The sequence below is a fragment of the Pipistrellus kuhlii genome, unplaced genomic scaffold (genome assembly GCF_014108245.1).
Source record: "Pipistrellus kuhlii isolate mPipKuh1 unplaced genomic scaffold, mPipKuh1.p scaffold_m20_p_3, whole genome shotgun sequence".
In the NCBI taxonomy this organism is placed as follows: domain Eukaryota; kingdom Metazoa; phylum Chordata; class Mammalia; order Chiroptera; family Vespertilionidae; genus Pipistrellus; species Pipistrellus kuhlii.
In genome coordinates, this window is record NW_023425529.1 from 112,076,698 (window position 1) to 112,093,759 (window position 17,062).

Here is a 17,062-nt window from a genome sequence, read left to right on the forward strand (position 1 = left end):
TATTAGTTGGAGCTTTATAGATTTGAATCCTAAGTCCCTTGGGAGTTCCAACTTTCTGTTGGATTTTCTGCCTGACAGTTAATGGGGACAGAGTGCTATGTTCCAATTCAACTAAAGCAGATAGGCCCTTAGAAAGCACTTTATTATTTGATGTCTAGGTAACTTTTCAATCAGTCCTTGTGAAGACAGGTTGACATATAATTGGACCTAAAAGAATTACATCTTTATGGGGGAATAGCAACATAGCATTTTATATCCCAGGACACATTAGAGCAGTTTGACATTGCCTGGTGCCTATGCTATTCTCCTCCTTCATTTCACATATGGCCTGCACGTTGCTTTTGGCATGCATTGAACTGGTGTGGGATAAAATGAGTCAATACTTTTGATTTAGTACCAAAGCTTTGGAGCTGTGTTTGGCTGGAAACCACTGGCTATTGTTTTGAAGGAAAATGAGTCAAAATGTTTTTACTGATAGACGAATAGTTTTGAAGAGATGTTAACAGAGAAACTCTGGGTTTGTATCACTCCAACTTCTTTTGCTTTTTAATTTGTTCTGTTACCATAGACTTCTAATCCCAGCATCCCTCCCCCTGTCAATGCTAGTCATCATTGTAAATCCCACTCAGATATAGTACAAACCTTCTCAACAACCCTTTTTATAAAACAGCTGTTCTTCTGAACTTCCCTGGGTCTCAATGCATCCTCCAAGTCTTACTGATCAGGCAACTCTTTATATACATACCGGCTCCTCTGCAGATCAGGACACATTATACATGTTATGTGTAACCAAGATGCTCCTTTACATCAAGCCCTCCCCCTACCACCACCATGGTTTCCATCACTGTCTGATTTCAAACATCTGCACAGACCAGTTTATATATGAATTAGAATGTTCCCCCTAATACCTTGGTATTAGGGAGTAGAATGGATTGTAGATACATGCACTTAATAAAGGTTGAGTGATGATTTTTTGATGTTTTCAGTGAATAGAGTTGAGACTACATTTATTGTAATTTGCACCTAAGAAGAGTAATTAGTGGAGTGTAATCTCCTTGAGAAACTACTGACCACAAAGAATGAGTCATTGAACTAAATATTTTTGGAGGAGGTGGATTAGGGGCTTATAAACAACAAATGCATTTCTCACAATTCTGGAAGTGGGGAAGTCTAAGATCAAGGTATGGTGAATTCTGTGTCTTATGAAAGCCCACTTCCTCATAGACAGCTGTTCTCTCTGTTCTTACTGTAACCTGACATGAAAGGTGACCTAAATCTTGTTTCCAGACACAAATGACCATATCAATAAATCAGCAGACATTTGTCAAGAACTTTCTATAAAAATGACCTTCATTGTGGGAAGAAATCATCTAGGTCAGTGGTTGCCAAACGGGGGTCTGTGGACCACTGGTGGTCCATGAGGTTCGAAAGGTTGGCGACAGCTGATCTAGGCAGCCTGTTTAAGAGGCAGAATCTTCAGCCAAACATGCACAGCTTCTGTGTATTGTGAAATCTGAGGTGATACTGAAGCGGGCACTTCTGGGACCAGGTTTTGAGCACTACTGGTCTGCCATATGACAAGAACTGTATGAGCAAAGGAATAGTGGTGACATGATGATTGATCTCTTACCTCAAGAGGTTCATAGATGAATGAGAAAGAAAGCAGTTAATGACAATGAAATGTGATTGATACTAAAATCAGAAACACAGAGAGGGGCTACTTATGCTATAGGTGCCTTGTCAGAAGAAACAATACATGCAGTTTCTCTGGATAAACAAGGGAGTTCCAAGGCCAATTCAGATACAAAGAGAAATTTACTGAAAGGCCCAAATATAGTGCTTACCAAATATTAATAAGTGGATCAAACTACTTTTTGAACTTTAAGCTTTTAGAATCCCAAAGTGCTGAGAACCATCAGCTCAAACCACGAGTGTTTGATCACAGTCTTCTGCCACCGACTCACAGTCTTCCCTCTCTCCATATTCCATAATTGCTTTATCACTCTGCAGTTGCCCTCATGGTTTCATGGGAGACCCAGATTTCACACAGCATCATCCCTGCTACTCTCCAGGTCACAGAGCCTTTGTATGCGCTGAGTACTTCAGGCTGGCTATGGTCAGGCCTCCATTGGTTCCTGAGAGATAGCTGTTCTTCTGCAGCGCTAAGGTTCCTGGACATCTGAGGGCTGTCCCCTTCCCCAGTGAGTTGATAGGCCCACAGTTTTCCAGGCTTCCCAGAAGACCAGCAACCAGTGTGGATGTAGGGAAAACTAATCTCAGCCAGAATTATGCAAGGTGACACAGTGTGGAATGAAACTCCAAGCAGCCTGAGGAAGGAAATTATAGGATCCTATTTCCCATTCAACTCAAAGAGAATACTGCACTGACTAAACTGAATGTACAACTTATTATTTTGTTCTTATCAGATAAACAAAAATTTTTATAAATTCACAAGACAAAAAGATGGGAATGGGAGGGATTGGCCCTGTGACAAACCATAAGACCTGATGATCTTTAAACAGCACTAATCAGGGTTAGGCCCACTCTCTGCTGGCCTCACCTGATGACTCCCTGAGACCCCACGCCAACACAAAGGTGTGCAAGACCCAGTGGGTAGCAGCTAGACTTGGTATAACTGGAGACATTTGCTGAGTGGCCTCAGACCCAGCGCTGGCACCAGTTTGAACTGATAGTCTGGTGAACACTCCTCACCCCTACTTGGTGACCCACTGTGAACCTTCCTCATGCAGCTCTTTCAGTGACTGAGCCTAACAGACAACTTGCAGTGGGAGAAGGGAGTAGTGCATCTTGGGGTGCCTTCGGACTTTTGCTGACCTGTCACCGGCCTGGTGCTGGGAAAAGCCATACAGCTTGGCCCTTCCCACATGCACCCAGCGATAGGAGGGGAACCAAACAACGCCACCTAAGTACACTAAAAATGGCGATTTGCCACCTAAAGATTCTAGTTACCATTATTATCTCAGAATAAAAATGGTAGGTCTTTAATATCTCAAGAAAAACAGATCAACTTGTGGAAGTGAGATCTGATCTTTATGGAGAAATGTAATGAATTATTTCTATCTTTCTCATTTCACTGCAAACCAATACAGCACACCCAAAAGCAGGGTTCTGAGAACAGGTGTTTGAGAGCGCTTATCCTGATGCTTCAGAATAAACTGGTAACTTTTCTTTAAAAACTGGCAGGCATCCCAGAGAGTCCAAGTATCTCACAGGAGATCAGGGCACCGTGAGAGCCTATCCCAGATCAATCCAGGGTCACCGGCTGTTCACAGAGTGCCCTCGCACAAGAATGAGGAGCTCTTGTCCAGTGCTCCCCTGACTGCATTTCATACAAGGTCATCTCTTTGCTTTGGCTTTCAATCATCAAAGCTTCCAAATAAACAATGTGAAGGCTTATCCTCAGATTTAAGTCATCTCAAAGCCTGCTCAGCAGAGAACTAAACAAGTGGCATCTGAACATGGTTTCTTAACAAATAGAAGCAAGGTCCTCCTGCCCACTACTATGATTTTGTGTGTGAGAGCAGGGAGAATAAAAAGGCACTGCTTTACTTCAGCCCTGACACCAACATCAAGCTTTTCATTTCTCAGTACAATGTTGACAACTGATTTTTTTTCTCACGATAAAAAAGCCTTATTTATTTATTTATTTATTTATTTATTTTTAAAGCCTTCTGATTTACACTGAGTGGCAGGATTATTATGTTCTCTGAAAGCATACATGATAATCTGCCCATTCAGTGTATATCCTATATAATAAAAGGCTAATATGAAAATTGTCCCCTCGACCGGGAGTTCAACCAGCAGGTAGGCCAGCTACCACCCATGCCCCCTCCCCCTGTCCAGGCTAGGATGAAATCATGCACCGGGCCCCCCCCCCTCTCTCTCTCTCTCTCTCTCTCTCTCTCTCTCTCTCTATATATATATATATATATATATATATATATATATATATGGTGTATATATATATAGTGTACATACACACACTGAATAGCCAGATCATTATGCATTCAGAGATCATGATAATTATGCATTCAGAGATCATAATAATCTGGCCACTCAGTGTATATCAAACTTTAGCCAAGCCATCCATTCCTGGACCTTTTGAATGATCTTGCAAGTTACTAATATAGCAGAGAGGAGGAGAAAGCAAACTGGCTTCCTTCAAACAGCAGCAGCAACCAGGGAGCAATAGCAAAGGTTTCAGAAAGGATTTATGCTTCCTTCAGTGGCAGTTAGGGGAAATATAGATTAAATACTTTTTGTAACTAGCAGCTATAATTATCAAGGAAATTTGAGGCAGCATAATTTCTGACACAGCTGTGTGAGCCTTTTTCACACGACCAAGTCCTCCGAGGGAAAGAAAAGAGATAATTTTATCCTTCTAATAACTACAATTTTATATTGGTAAATCAAGCATAAAATTGGTAGTTGAAATGCTTCCAGGAGCCTTTGTTTAGCAACACCTTTATTCATCTACATCTTCTCTCAGGCTCTTGCTTCTCCAACTACTATAATCCATGAGGTAGTTATGTCTGTTGTGTTCCTGTGACTGTCTTCAGAGCAGCTGTCACTGAATGCTTGTTGAATGCTGTTAGAAATGGCAAGACCATAAATAAGGTGGCCTGACAAAACCTCATTGGAGTTAGGTGACATAGATGAGACTCGTATTTGCCTCTTAATAATGTCCAATGTTTGTCTCTTTAATTCAGGCATCATATCAACGTTTCTTCATGTCCATCCTTTCGGAGCCAATATAGAATATCTTTGGTCATACATGCAGCAGCTGGACTCCAAGGTAAACTCTCTCTCGAGGGGACTTGCTCTGCTGGAATTGACATGCCAGTTTCTGGTGGCAGGGGCCTGTGAGCTGCATTGGGGTGCACTGGCATGTGGAGCTCAGTCAGCACTTCTCTTCTACAAGACCTGGTTTGGGGCAGATTGTTGTTTTCTTTTCACTTTTGTCTTTGTAGAAAGAAGAGCAGTTATCCAAAATGGCAGTGACTTTTTCAGCAGATGCCAAATTACTTTAAAAAGCATATGAAAGATTTAAAATTGCAGGTTGTCCCAAAAGTTCCCAAAACAAGGGAGAAATCAGGTCAGGGTAGCTAATGGGCATTATCCTTAGACCGTGTTCTCATAGAATTCAATGTTAAGGACTCCACACAAGAGAGGAAAAATCACTTCAAATAACAGAAAGCTCTGATATAACTCTCAAGAAAACTGTACTAATGGTTGCTTTTCAGCATTATTCTCTAAATGACAAAAATAACTCCTGAGTCAGCTTTGTCCCTCCAGGGTCACTTCCAGAGTCAGGACATCACTCCTCATTTCCCTGTGGCTGTTTCTTCCATCTACAAATTGCTGCACTCCTGGCCCATTGCATGCTTGTGTGCCCGAACAGAAGGGGCACAAGAGCTCAAGTTTTGTATGGAATTCCAGTGAACCAGGAGAAGGCCCCCGACGAAATAAAGGGATGTCATTAGCCATAGCCAGTACTGCCTGCGGAAGCTCTGGAAAGGGATGGACACAGAATCAAACCGAGAGGCAGGGCCTGTCACTGAGTAGCTTGTTAAACCTCCTGCTGGAAAGAAAAATGGAAATAAGAAGCTCTTCCATGGAGCACAGAGAAGTGCATGGGGCATGTAGGACCAGGAGCACAGTCGGCAGTCCTCTCCCCCTAAATTGCACTCATTAAGTCATTCTAAGCATACGATGGTCAGTGTCAGTTACATCACTGCACTATGTTCATATTTTGATTCAAGTGATTTTACCAAATCATGATCCCACAACTGTTTGCCATTTCTAATAGGGCTTATACTTTGCCTTTGAGAGAAGTCAGCTGGAACAAAAAGTATTTTTTTAATCACAGAGATGCATGCCCTTTTATTCTCTCACAGCTGGTGATAGGGTAGGCCAAACAGAGCGAAAGAGAATGAGGAGACTGTAGTCATAATAATGTTGTCTTCTTGATGGGCTCCCCTCATAGGGATAGTGAGGTGATAGAAGATGCTCATTTTAGCTCACATGGAAGGAGAGGGGAGAGCTGGAGATGTCACTTTGTTGAAATAACCCATTGAAAGGGTTGTTTTTTCCCCCTCCACCAATATCATTCTTCCTTAATACATCCACTACCTTTGCCTGGAGAATTAAATGTAATACTTCTGGCACCAATGTGCTTGGCCTAGAATAAGCCCTCAAGAAATTATTCCTATTGTCACCATTATCTTCCCTTGTATTGTATTGTTGATGTTTTTTCTCACCTTTATGGAAATCCTAGTGGGTATGCCCTCAAGAAATTATTCCTATTGTCACCATTATCTTCCCTTGTATTGTATTGTTGATGTTTTTTCTCACCTTTATGGAAATCCTAGTGGGAAGCTTTTGTGGAGAGGCTGTTGGGTTTTAGGATGAGCTGAAATGGCCAAAGAATCCACTTGTTCTTTATCTATGAATTCCAGGGTGCTGTCCCATCTGCTCCAGTAGTGTGGGTTGCTGATATGTGATCTGAACATCTGTAAAGTGTGTGTGTGTGTGTGTGTGTGTGTGTGTGTGTGTAGTTGCATGTAAAATCACCTGGGTTGATAAATAACTATTTTGGTAGAGTAGAAGCTCTTGTTTTATTCTCACCCTCAAAACAGAGTGTCCATCATCTGTTCGCTCAGATGAGGCTTGTGTGGTCTCCTTAGACGTCTCAGAACAGAGAATTCACATACCTGGTCTCTGGTCATCAAATGATAGGCCTTCATAGGCCTTCCGAGAAGCGATTCGGTCAAAGGGAATTCTACTGCATCCCAGACTGGTACTTTCATTTACAAGATAATGATGAAATACACAGGGTTTCCCCCAGACAGCCCTCCGTCTCCTGAATGAAATGCCCAAGAGAACTGTCAAACCTTTCTCTCATGCCCAAGGTAAAACAAACAAACAAATATATATATATATGGAGAAAGTGCTCTGACTTAAAAACTCCTGGGTGCTAGTGATTGGACTAAACATTCTTTCTATCCCAGCGAAGCTGAAAGGATAATGACTTTTTAATCCAGAGAGCAAATTATTACTCTATGCTGGGATTCCATATCCTCAGGGCTTTAAGCAGGAAACAAAATGATGAAAGGTTTCCCACTAAATATCCACCAGGGCCTTGTCCCTGCACCAGCTGTGCAAGGCTCATAATCCCGGAGCCAGGGCTGCAGCCAGCCCGGTCATGCCAAGGCTGTCCAGTGCAGTGGCCTGGTGCACCTGCCTCAAGGGTCACAGGGTGCCCTCCCCTGATCCCCTCACACACAAAGTTTGGTCAGTGTTGCATTTAGACAGTGGCTTAAATTCCCTTCTGCCCTTTACAACATGGGGGTGTGAGGGGTGCTGATTCCAGTAGGATAGCTCTTTTAAAATTCCACTTAGAACAACAATTTCCTTCACATAGGACATCATCGCCATAACCACACATGGTGTAAAATTACATTTACATTCTGCGTATTCCAGTGCTGATGAGAGCAAGGAAAACAGGCTCAGTCCAGCCTGCAGTGGAGCTGTTTTTATTGGGATTTTCCCAAAGGCCACATACTGGTTTAAGAATGATGAGAAATGGAAGGAGAGACAGGAATTAATTTCAGTTCTCCTGGTCATGTAAATTGCACAGGCTCCCTAAAACTGTGAAAGCCAATAATGGACCATTTTCCAGTTAAATATTATTCCTGCTCTTGAAAATGATAATTGCATATCCTTCTCTTCTCTGCTGCTTTTAAACCACTCGCTCCCACTCACTCAGCTCTGCTGTATCAAAAACATGACCAAGTAAGCAATTAATTCAGAGGAAAACAGGGAAAAGGCAGTAGGGGTGCAGGGATCCCTGAAGCTCTGCTAGGTCAAAAACTATGTCCTGGGCACAGGCAGGTAAGCTCTTCAGATGGCAGCACCATCTTAAAAATGGTTTCTGATCAATACGTAGACTCTCCCACATCAGCCCAGAACCCTTCAATCCTAAGGAGCAAGGAGTCAAGCATTAGCAGGTGAATATGTCTATCTTACAGCCAATGGGGCAGATCCTGTGCCCCTCCCCCAACTTGTGTATTCTTTTGGAGACCAAGACCCAGTTCTCCAAGTATGTCTGGCTGCTCCTTCTATGTACCTGCAGCCTCTTCCCAAGCCCACTGAGTGGAAGCTTTGATTCTGAAAACCAGACTTGGCATAACATAGCTGCAGATGCGGGAGGATTTAGACAGGCCTGTCATTTGGGCATGATACCACTGCGATACCACTGTATGGTGCATGGCCCCATGTACATTTCCCAACAAAAGGGTTGAACCAGTTGCATTTCTGTACTAAAAAAAAATAAAAAAATAAAAAAAAAATTGTCTCTTGAAAAACAAAACTAAAATATCTGGTCAGTTTCAAGAGATTCAAATCAGTCTTATTTGGAGAGCATTCTTTCCCAGACTGTAGCTAGGCAAAGGGGTAGGTGAAATGTTCCAGTAGTCTTTGTAAGATTGCCGACCTGAGTAATTTTTAATACTATGTATATTTAATAATATGTATGTTCTCCTAAATAACTACCTGTCACAATGTATTAATGACTGAATGAGTTTTCTGTTGCCCAGGCAGACTATAAGGAATGTGTCTTTTTAGATACCACAACACCTCAGGAAAACTTATGACATATGACAAGCATTGGAGGTAACAATACTTCCATTTGGCTACATAAAGAATAAAAAGACAGTTGGTGCCCAACCAGTGTGGCTCTGTGGTTGAGCTTTGAGCTATGATCCAGGAGGTCATGGTTAGATTCCTAGTCGGCAGGCTTGATCCCCAGTGAGGGGCTTGCAGGAAGCAGCCGATCAATGACTCTCTCTCATCATTGATGTTTCTATCTCTCTCTCCCTCTCCCTTCCTCTCTGAAATCAATAAAAGTATATTTTAAAAAAAGACAGTTGCTCACCTACAGCGAGAGAAATTGGCAAAGTTACCAGGGACCTGGTGAATGCTCAGGTAATTCACTGCTTTTCAGATACTCAGCACTGTCCTAGGGACTAGGAAGAATAGGGAATGGCCAGAGAACAAAAGAAATTTAAGAACCCTGCTCCCAAAAAGCTTGTGGTCTAATTGAGGGAATGCTTTAATATCTATAAGCCATCTTGAGAATCAGACATGAACTAATGAAGTGCTAAGCTGGGCAGACAAATATTTAGTGAAATATAAGGTAGAGAAGAGTGAAATCACTGAGTCATGATTATTAACATGAAATATCCTTGAATCCATACTTAACCTTGTGGCTTCCCTCTGGGACATGTTAATGCTTCTCACCACATTTCTTCCCTTTCTCCTCCTTCTCCCCTTCCTTCCTTCTTTCTGTTTTTTTTTTTTTTTCTCTCATTTTTTCATCCAGGTCTTTTTTTTTCTCTTATTTGTTTCCTTCTATTTATCTTCTTCTTTCCTTTTCTTTTCCTCTGTTCCTCATTTCTCACTTATCTTCTTATTTCTTCCATTCTTTCTGTGTCCTCCCACTCCCTCCCCTCCCCAAACCCTCTTGCTGTATTTCTCTTGCAAATGTTCCCTGCACAGTTTCTGTGTGTGGAGGCCATGCTTTGCCCAGGGTTGTGAAAACTGCATGACAGGCTACCAGTCAGTTTATCTTGTGGAAGGAAATCTGGGTTTACAGTAGGCTACTCTGACGGCACAGCCTGACAAAGCCTATGTCCGTGTCCTTCAGTGCCTCAGACAAGAACCCCTGGTCCCTTGGCTCCCCTTGCCTGACTGATGTGGAGCCAACCATCCTTATAATAAAATTGGTTCAGGTCTGCTTGTGTCAATTTACACATGTGCTGAGAGGCCTGGCGAGGAGGCAGAGGGCTTGGACTAGAGTCAACAAATCAGAAAAAATTCAAGCAGGCCTTACAAATTACTTCTGTGGTGTTACCAACCACACAGCCTTTCTGACACACGGAGTCTTTATTCCTTATTATCTTTCCTTTTGTTCTTTTTTTAAATTAGAGCAAATTTAGCCTTTCTAAAAGAATAAATGTTAGACTTAGAAATTTTTAAGCAACACAGGGATGGGAGGGTTCACTGACAGCATCAAAGGCAGAAAATACACAGACTCCAGTTTCTTAGAACAAAAGCCAGCTGGGAAGAGGGGAGTAAAACTGTTTATGACGACCTTCCTCACATTCTGGAGCGCCAAATACATGATGTGTGGGAAACTGAGATTTCAGAAAATGGAAATGAAATAAGTGAAGATATTTGTAAAGTAAAAATTCTTTGGCCATAAAGAAAAGAGAGGAAAAAAAAGACAAATTGAATTTTCTCTTGAATTTGTGTTGGAAATTCAAAATAGAATATGTTACAAGGTTATTTTGTTCTGGTTTGGAAAACGTTTAAAAGTCATTAACCTAACTGGATAGCAGTTTCTCCTTGAACTTTCTTCTGGGATGAGATACAGACATCTTTAAGGAAATGCTCCAGAATTCAGCTAAGAGCCTTATTAAGTGGATATATTAAATAGACTTCCATATGAGCTGGACTGCTCTATAATTGTGACACATCCCTGTCCACATTATTTACATCTTCACGGCAAAATCAGGCTATCACTGTGCACTACTAACAGCAACTTAGAGTTAATTACTTTTGAGGACACTAATTTCCATCATATTAGTTTCTAACTATGTCAAAATCTGAGGAATGGCTAATTGGGTATTCAAAATAAGAATTCCAAAACATTTCAAACCCCAGTTTCACTGCTGCATTGCTGTGTCTTTGGACAACTTATTGAACATCTCTATGCCTCAGTTTTACCCTCTGTATTAAATGACAATACAGACAGCATTCGGGACAGTATCTGGCACATAGTGCCAGTGCTGGCTGCCGATTGTTTTGTGCTTTAAATTATCCAAAAACCCTTTATATCATCTCAGTTTGAAATCTTTGTCCCAGCCTTGTGGGCAGATTAATTTAAATGTCTTGCCCAAAGATGGAAGCCAGCACTCAGATCCAAGACTTCAGTTCATTCAGTGAGTTTTTCTCCCATTCCTTTGTCTTGCAAATGAGAAAACATCCAAAAGATAAAGTGATTTAGACAAGGTGGTGATTGATAGATCCTCCCTTCCTCCAGTTAATGGACAGATGTAAACCTCACCTGTGGCCAGACATTCCTGAGCACTGAACCACCAATCAGCACCTGCCAAATACCCTAAGCCCCCACCGGATTCCTAAGTCCCTAGGTCTCTAATCACCAATCAACATGTGCTGAGTGTCCCAAGCTCTGTCCCCTATTCTCCCCTTAAAAGTATATGGACCCCTGCCCTAGCTCTCTTCTGAGCTTGCTCTCTCTCTCTCTCTCTCTCTCTCTCTCTCTCTCTCTCTCTCTCTCTCTTTCTCTTAGCAGCCAGCAGTGGTACTCCTCTCTCTTCAATAAAGCCTGTGTCCTGGCATCCCGGTCTCTCCAGCCCTTCTCTATTTCATCTATCACTTATGCCACGAGTACAATCCAAATTTTTACACCTACATTTCTTTCTTCCAGCAAGTGAGGAGTAATTTGCTTGTTTAATAAACTTTCTGTGAGATAACGCACATAAAGCTCTCGCTCCGTGCGTGCCTGGCCAGTGAGGACTCAGGAAATGGCAGCTACCAATCTTCTGCTGCCTTTGTGGTTGAAATCCGTTAATTTCAGGTCAAGAAACCATGGGAAACAAGATTCCCCATAATCTGCTTGCTGCTTTGGTGAAAGGTTCATGTGGGGTTTGTTAGTGTATGAGTGCATATAAGCCTCTTGAGTTGGGAATTTTCCATTTTTTTGCTGTTGATGTTGATGTCGCTCTGAAGTATTTATCACAGAGATCTTGCCCTCCTTACAAGAAGCCTTCCTCCAGTGGCCCCTATCCAGGAGCAGGCAAACAATGACCAAGAGGATTATTTCTGGTTCTCCTTCCACAGTCCCCACCCGCTGTGGTGGTTGGCATCTGTGGTTCAGAACAAGGCCAGGGAGCCTGGATCTGTACCCCAGCTCCACACTTACCCCGAGTTACTCTGCACTAGGTACCTAATCTCTCTGGACTTCAGTTTTGTCATTTGTAAATTATTCCCTCCTTTATGAGAGTGTAGTAAGATTAAATAAAGCATTTTCATTTTTATAAAAGAAATATATCTTTATTGATTTTGGAGAAGGAGAGGAAGAGGGAGAGAGAGAGGGACAGAAACATCAATTGATGAGAGAGAATCATCGATTGACTGCCTTCCACATGGCCCCTAAAGGCTCTCCCCCTACGCAGAAGAGTCTGGCCAGGAAAAGGTACTGGGTGACAGATTTTACACCTTTTACAACCAGCTGCAGGGCTGCTGGGTGGCATTGCCTGACCTGATGATCCCAACTGGCCTCTCACATACAGATTATCTTCAGATCAGGTCTGTATTTTACCCTCAAGAATTCAACTTTTAGAGAACCAAGACAGGTAAACATCTGTACTTGCTGCCTCCCACAACCACGTCAAAATTACAGCTAAAATACTTAACAGCTATAATCCAAAACTTCAGGAAAGCTGGCTGAGTGGCACTATTACAACTAGAGAGCTGAAGAAGAAAGTGCATTGAGACTGGTCGTAGGAGCAGAGGAATGCAACGTGCTGGCATCTGGGTGTTCCTCTTTTTCAATTGGGAGGGAGTTACAAGCTCCCACTTACTCTGAGCTCCAATGCCTGAGGAGACTCTGGGGGGCCCAGACACACAGGGAGAAACTGGACAGTCTGGCATCGGGGCAGGAACATGGAGGCAGGTTTCTTTCAGACAGAGGTGCTCACAACGGTCATTCTTCCTGTGCTGGAACCTCCCTGGAGAGAGCTGACTGGCAGCCATTGCTGTTTGCTCTGCCCTGGATAGAGGGCACCCAGCACATTAGGTTGTGCCCCAGGGTGTCCAGAAAAAGGGAAATTACAAGTTACCCAGACATTCCTCCGGGTGTGTTATCATAGATGCAAAAAGACAAAATAGGCTCATTTAAGGTAAAGGTTTTTAAAGATACCGGCCTAGGATATAACTACCCACCATAACTACTTTTAGTTAAAGTTTAATTTCAGACCATCCTTTGTGGGTACTTTAAGTCCCTGAGCTTGTAAGGTTAGCATGTGGCCCTTTTCATCCATAGGAGCTTGTTTAGAGGAGAACTTGGCTTCATAAAGCTGAAGGAAAACTGTCTCCAGACCAACTAGAAATTAGGTTTGACAGTACATCTCCCTGTACTCATTTCTTGTGTCCTAGGAACACAGAACTTGAACCACTTACCACAAGAGGTTTGATATTAGTGTGTTACATCTATCAGCATTGACATATGGTATATATAGAAAGTGTACTTGTGCTAGGTACTGTGCTACATCCTATATAATAAAGAGGTAATATGCAAATTGACTGTCACACCCTTGCACAAGATGGCTACCCCATGTGGTCACAAGATGGCCTCCACAAGATGGCCAGCAGGGGAGGGCAGTTGGGGGCAACCTGGGCAGCAGGGGAGAGCAGTTGAGGGCAACTAGGCCTGCAGGGGAGGGAGGACAGTTGGGAGGGACCAGGCCTGCAGGGGAGGGCAGTTGGGGGCAACCAGGCCTGCAGGAGAGGGAAGTTGCGGGGTTGGGGGGGTGAGGGGGACCCAGGCCTGCAAGGAAGGGAAGTTAGGGACAACCAAACCAGCAGGGAAGAGCAGTTCAGGGGTGACAAGGCCTGTAGGAGAGAGGAGTGGAGGCAACCAGGCTGGCAGGGGAGGGCAGTTGGGGGTAACCAGGCTGGCAGGGGAACAGTTAGGATTCGATCAGGCTGGCAGGGAAGTGGTTAGGGGGTGATCAGGCTGGCAGGCAGAAGCAGTTAGGGGCAATCAGGCAGGCAGGCAAGCAAGCAGTTGGGAGCCAGCAGTCCCAGGTTATGAGAGGGATGTCCGATTGCTGGTTTAGGCCAGATTCCTGTGGGATCCCTGTGGGATTGGGCCTAAATCATCAGTCAGACATCTCCTGAGGGGTCCTAGATTGAAAAGGATGCAGGCTGGGCTGAGGAACAACCCCCCCCCCCCTCGCCCAGGGCACGAATTTTGTGTACTGGGCCTCTAGTTTTATATATAAATCTCCCAATAACACTGGGAGGGATATTGTTATATCTATTATACACATGAAGAAACTGAGAGTTACAGCTACTCAATCACCTGTCCAAAGTCTCACTGCTTGTTTGAGGACTAGTGCAGATTAAAATCCAAGCCTATCTGATTTAAGTTCTCATTCTTAACCCAAATATGCCTGAACATACAAATACCTGGGGTGACGGTTAAAAATAGATTATCTAGTCTATACCCTAAGATCAGCTAAATCAGAGTCTCCAGAGAAGTGGCTAGATCATTTGTTTTTTTTAAAATAAGTACCCCAGGTGCTTGATATTAAAAAAAAAATAAAACAAAATAAAATAAAAACCAACAACAACTACAAAAAAAACAGCATCCATGAGTCTTCACCTGCAACCAACTACAGTGCTGGGGAGAGCTTACACTGTAAGCTCTTACACTGTAAGCCTTACAGTATGCCAGTGCTCAGGTCCCAACCACATACAGTAGGTTCACCCCAGTCTGTCTTTCATAAAGCAGTTATGCCATGCACTCAGGTTTCCCAGCTATAAAGTGGAGGAAATAACAGCTGCCTCGCAGGTCTCAGGAGTGCTGTGAGCATGAAGTGAGGACACTGGTGGAGGTGTTTTGTACGGTGCTCAGTGAAGTATGCTTGTCAAAACCACAGAGAACCTTTCATCATCTGCTTAGTAGGCTTTTGTGAGTTGATCTGAGAATCTAATTATCTATTTAACAGGATTTTATGGGGAAATGTATTTCAGATTTCAAAATAATTCACCCGACAATTTTAGAATAATGTTGATTTCAACTTTTAGAGCTACCACTACTTAAAGTTTTATATTATAGGCCCAGAAATACTGAATACACCATGTGAAATCTTTTCCATGTGAATATTAAGTCAACAGTTGAATTGACTTCCTGGTCTCTTTGGTCTCCTTTAAAATTAGTCTTAATAGTGTTAAATGAAAAGTGTAGACTCTAAAATGGAAAATAATAATCGGTCTGATTCATCCAACATTTCTATGCTAAGCCAGTGGTCTTTACACATCCTAACTGTTACTCCCACTGGCTGAGGCTGAGAGAGACTATCTTGGTAGGGGCCACTTAGTGCATAACAATAGTAGATAGAAGATTCAAACAGAAATGTCAGACCCCAAAACCCAAGGTCTTAATCGCCTCGCTATATAAGATCCTCCCCCATGCACAGTTAGGAAGCAAACACAAGAAAACAAGAGCAGTGGCTATGTTCGAGGAAGATTGTGGTTAATTAGATTTTGTTAAGAGGAAATGAATTATTGGTATGAAAAGGTATGAAATTTAAAAATTGGTAGAAGAAAAAAATGAATTAAAAAATTTTACTTGGATTTTATGATTAGATACCAAGACTGTTGCCCTAGCTGGTTTGGTTCAGTGGATAGAAGGGACCCCAGTTTGATTCCAGTCAAGGGCAAATGCCTGGGTTGCAGGCGTGGTCCAATATGCAGGAAGCAATCAGTCAGCGATTCCCTCTCATCATTGATGTTTCTATCTCTCTCTTCCTCTCTGAAATAAATAAAAATATATTTAATAAAAAAAGATTTATTGCTGTAGGTTTTGGCTTTTATTTCTGTTCCTGATTCATTGTTGTGGTCTTTTCCCAATGAACATTAAAGGTAGATAAAGAAGTTAGAGTGTCATACCCATGTCCTCGCTACCCTCACCAAGTTTAATACAAGTGCTGTCATTGTAGAGCAAAGTGGTTTTCTGGAAGTGGTGGTGACTTACTCAGAGCTCTCTTAAATCCCTCTCCTTATCTCCTTTTATATCAAGGGAGGGATGGTCAGGCATGGCACTGCCAGCAAGGGTGCCATCCATCTGAAGGGTGAACTTGGAATTTTCTGTCTGTTTGCCCCATGCCCCACACCACCAGCTGCTCACAGAATGAGAAATAATCACATTCAGCCCTTTCCTCAAGTTCCTTTTATAAGGACAGCCAGGTATAAAACCACATGCTGTTTATCACACTGAAAAAGCACATCCCAGCCCCTCGCCACCTTTAAGATGAGTTCCTTTCCTAAAACTGACTTTACTTCTTTTCTAACAGATATCTGCAAATGAAATTGAAATGCTTTTGATGAGGCTGCCTCGCATGTTTAAACAGGAATTCACAGGCGTGGGAGCAACACTGGAGAAAAGGTGGAAGTTGTGTGCCTTTGAAGGAATTAAAACTACCTAACGATGGAAAAAAACTAGACACATGTCTGGAAACAAAGCTGCCTGCACTCGTCCAGGGCTGTGCAGTGAAGACAGGAGGTTGAGGTTGTCCAGGGCAGGACCTCGGCGGAGCCAGTTAGTTGTATCTGTGGCGTTCTCTTGTGAGTGGAAATGTAATTGTGTACCAGTTCCCTAAACAAACAGAGCTTCTACAGTGACAGGTCTGTGTCCTCTGCAAACCAAACAATGACTCCACAAAAATCTTAAAATATGCTACATTTGAGAATAGCTCACCAAACAAAATATTTAAAGTTAATGATGGTGTAGCAATGGTTGTTGCTAGGCTACAGAGTTGTATATGTAATGTATAGCTAAAATCATTCAATGACATTTTCCTAAAAATCTATGTTTCTGTTTTAGCAAAAAAAAAAAGGGGGGGGGGGGGAGAGAGAAAAAAGTAATTTTACAGTGAGGAAAAATCATACCAAAAGAAAACTTGAATATGTGTCTGAACAGTTATTGTATTTTGTAAATTAAGTTATATGGTATTCCAGGGACTTTTGCCTTATTGAAGAGGCAGAAAATGTGATTGGACTCCTTGCTATGCTTTACCAAGAATATTATTTTTCTAATATAACAATTCTCCATCATAAGTTCTTTTAACACAGACTGCATAACAATTTTCATAAAATGTAAATAAAGGGAAAACTAGTGCTACTGTCTTGTATTTGGTATGTAATATTCAGGTTTATGCATCAAAATAAA

At 42.3% G+C, this 17,062-nt stretch overlaps 1 protein-coding gene across 2 annotated transcripts in view; it reads left to right on the forward strand.

Annotated features, from left to right (window-relative positions):
* ENOX1 (ecto-NOX disulfide-thiol exchanger 1) overlaps window positions 1-16,735 on the forward strand; it is a 552,525-nt gene extending 535,790 nt beyond the window's left edge. For both annotated transcript variants that reach the window (XM_045588672.1, XM_036457780.2), the window contains 2 exons: window positions 4,731-4,816; window positions 16,188-16,735. In XM_045588672.1, the coding sequence (XP_045444628.1) occupies window positions 4,731-4,816; window positions 16,188-16,319 (218 nt within the window). In that variant the 3' untranslated portion in view covers window positions 16,320-16,735. The remainder of the gene's footprint in view (window positions 1-4,730; window positions 4,817-16,187) is intronic.
* The last annotated feature ends 327 nt before the right edge of the window (window positions 16,736-17,062 follow it).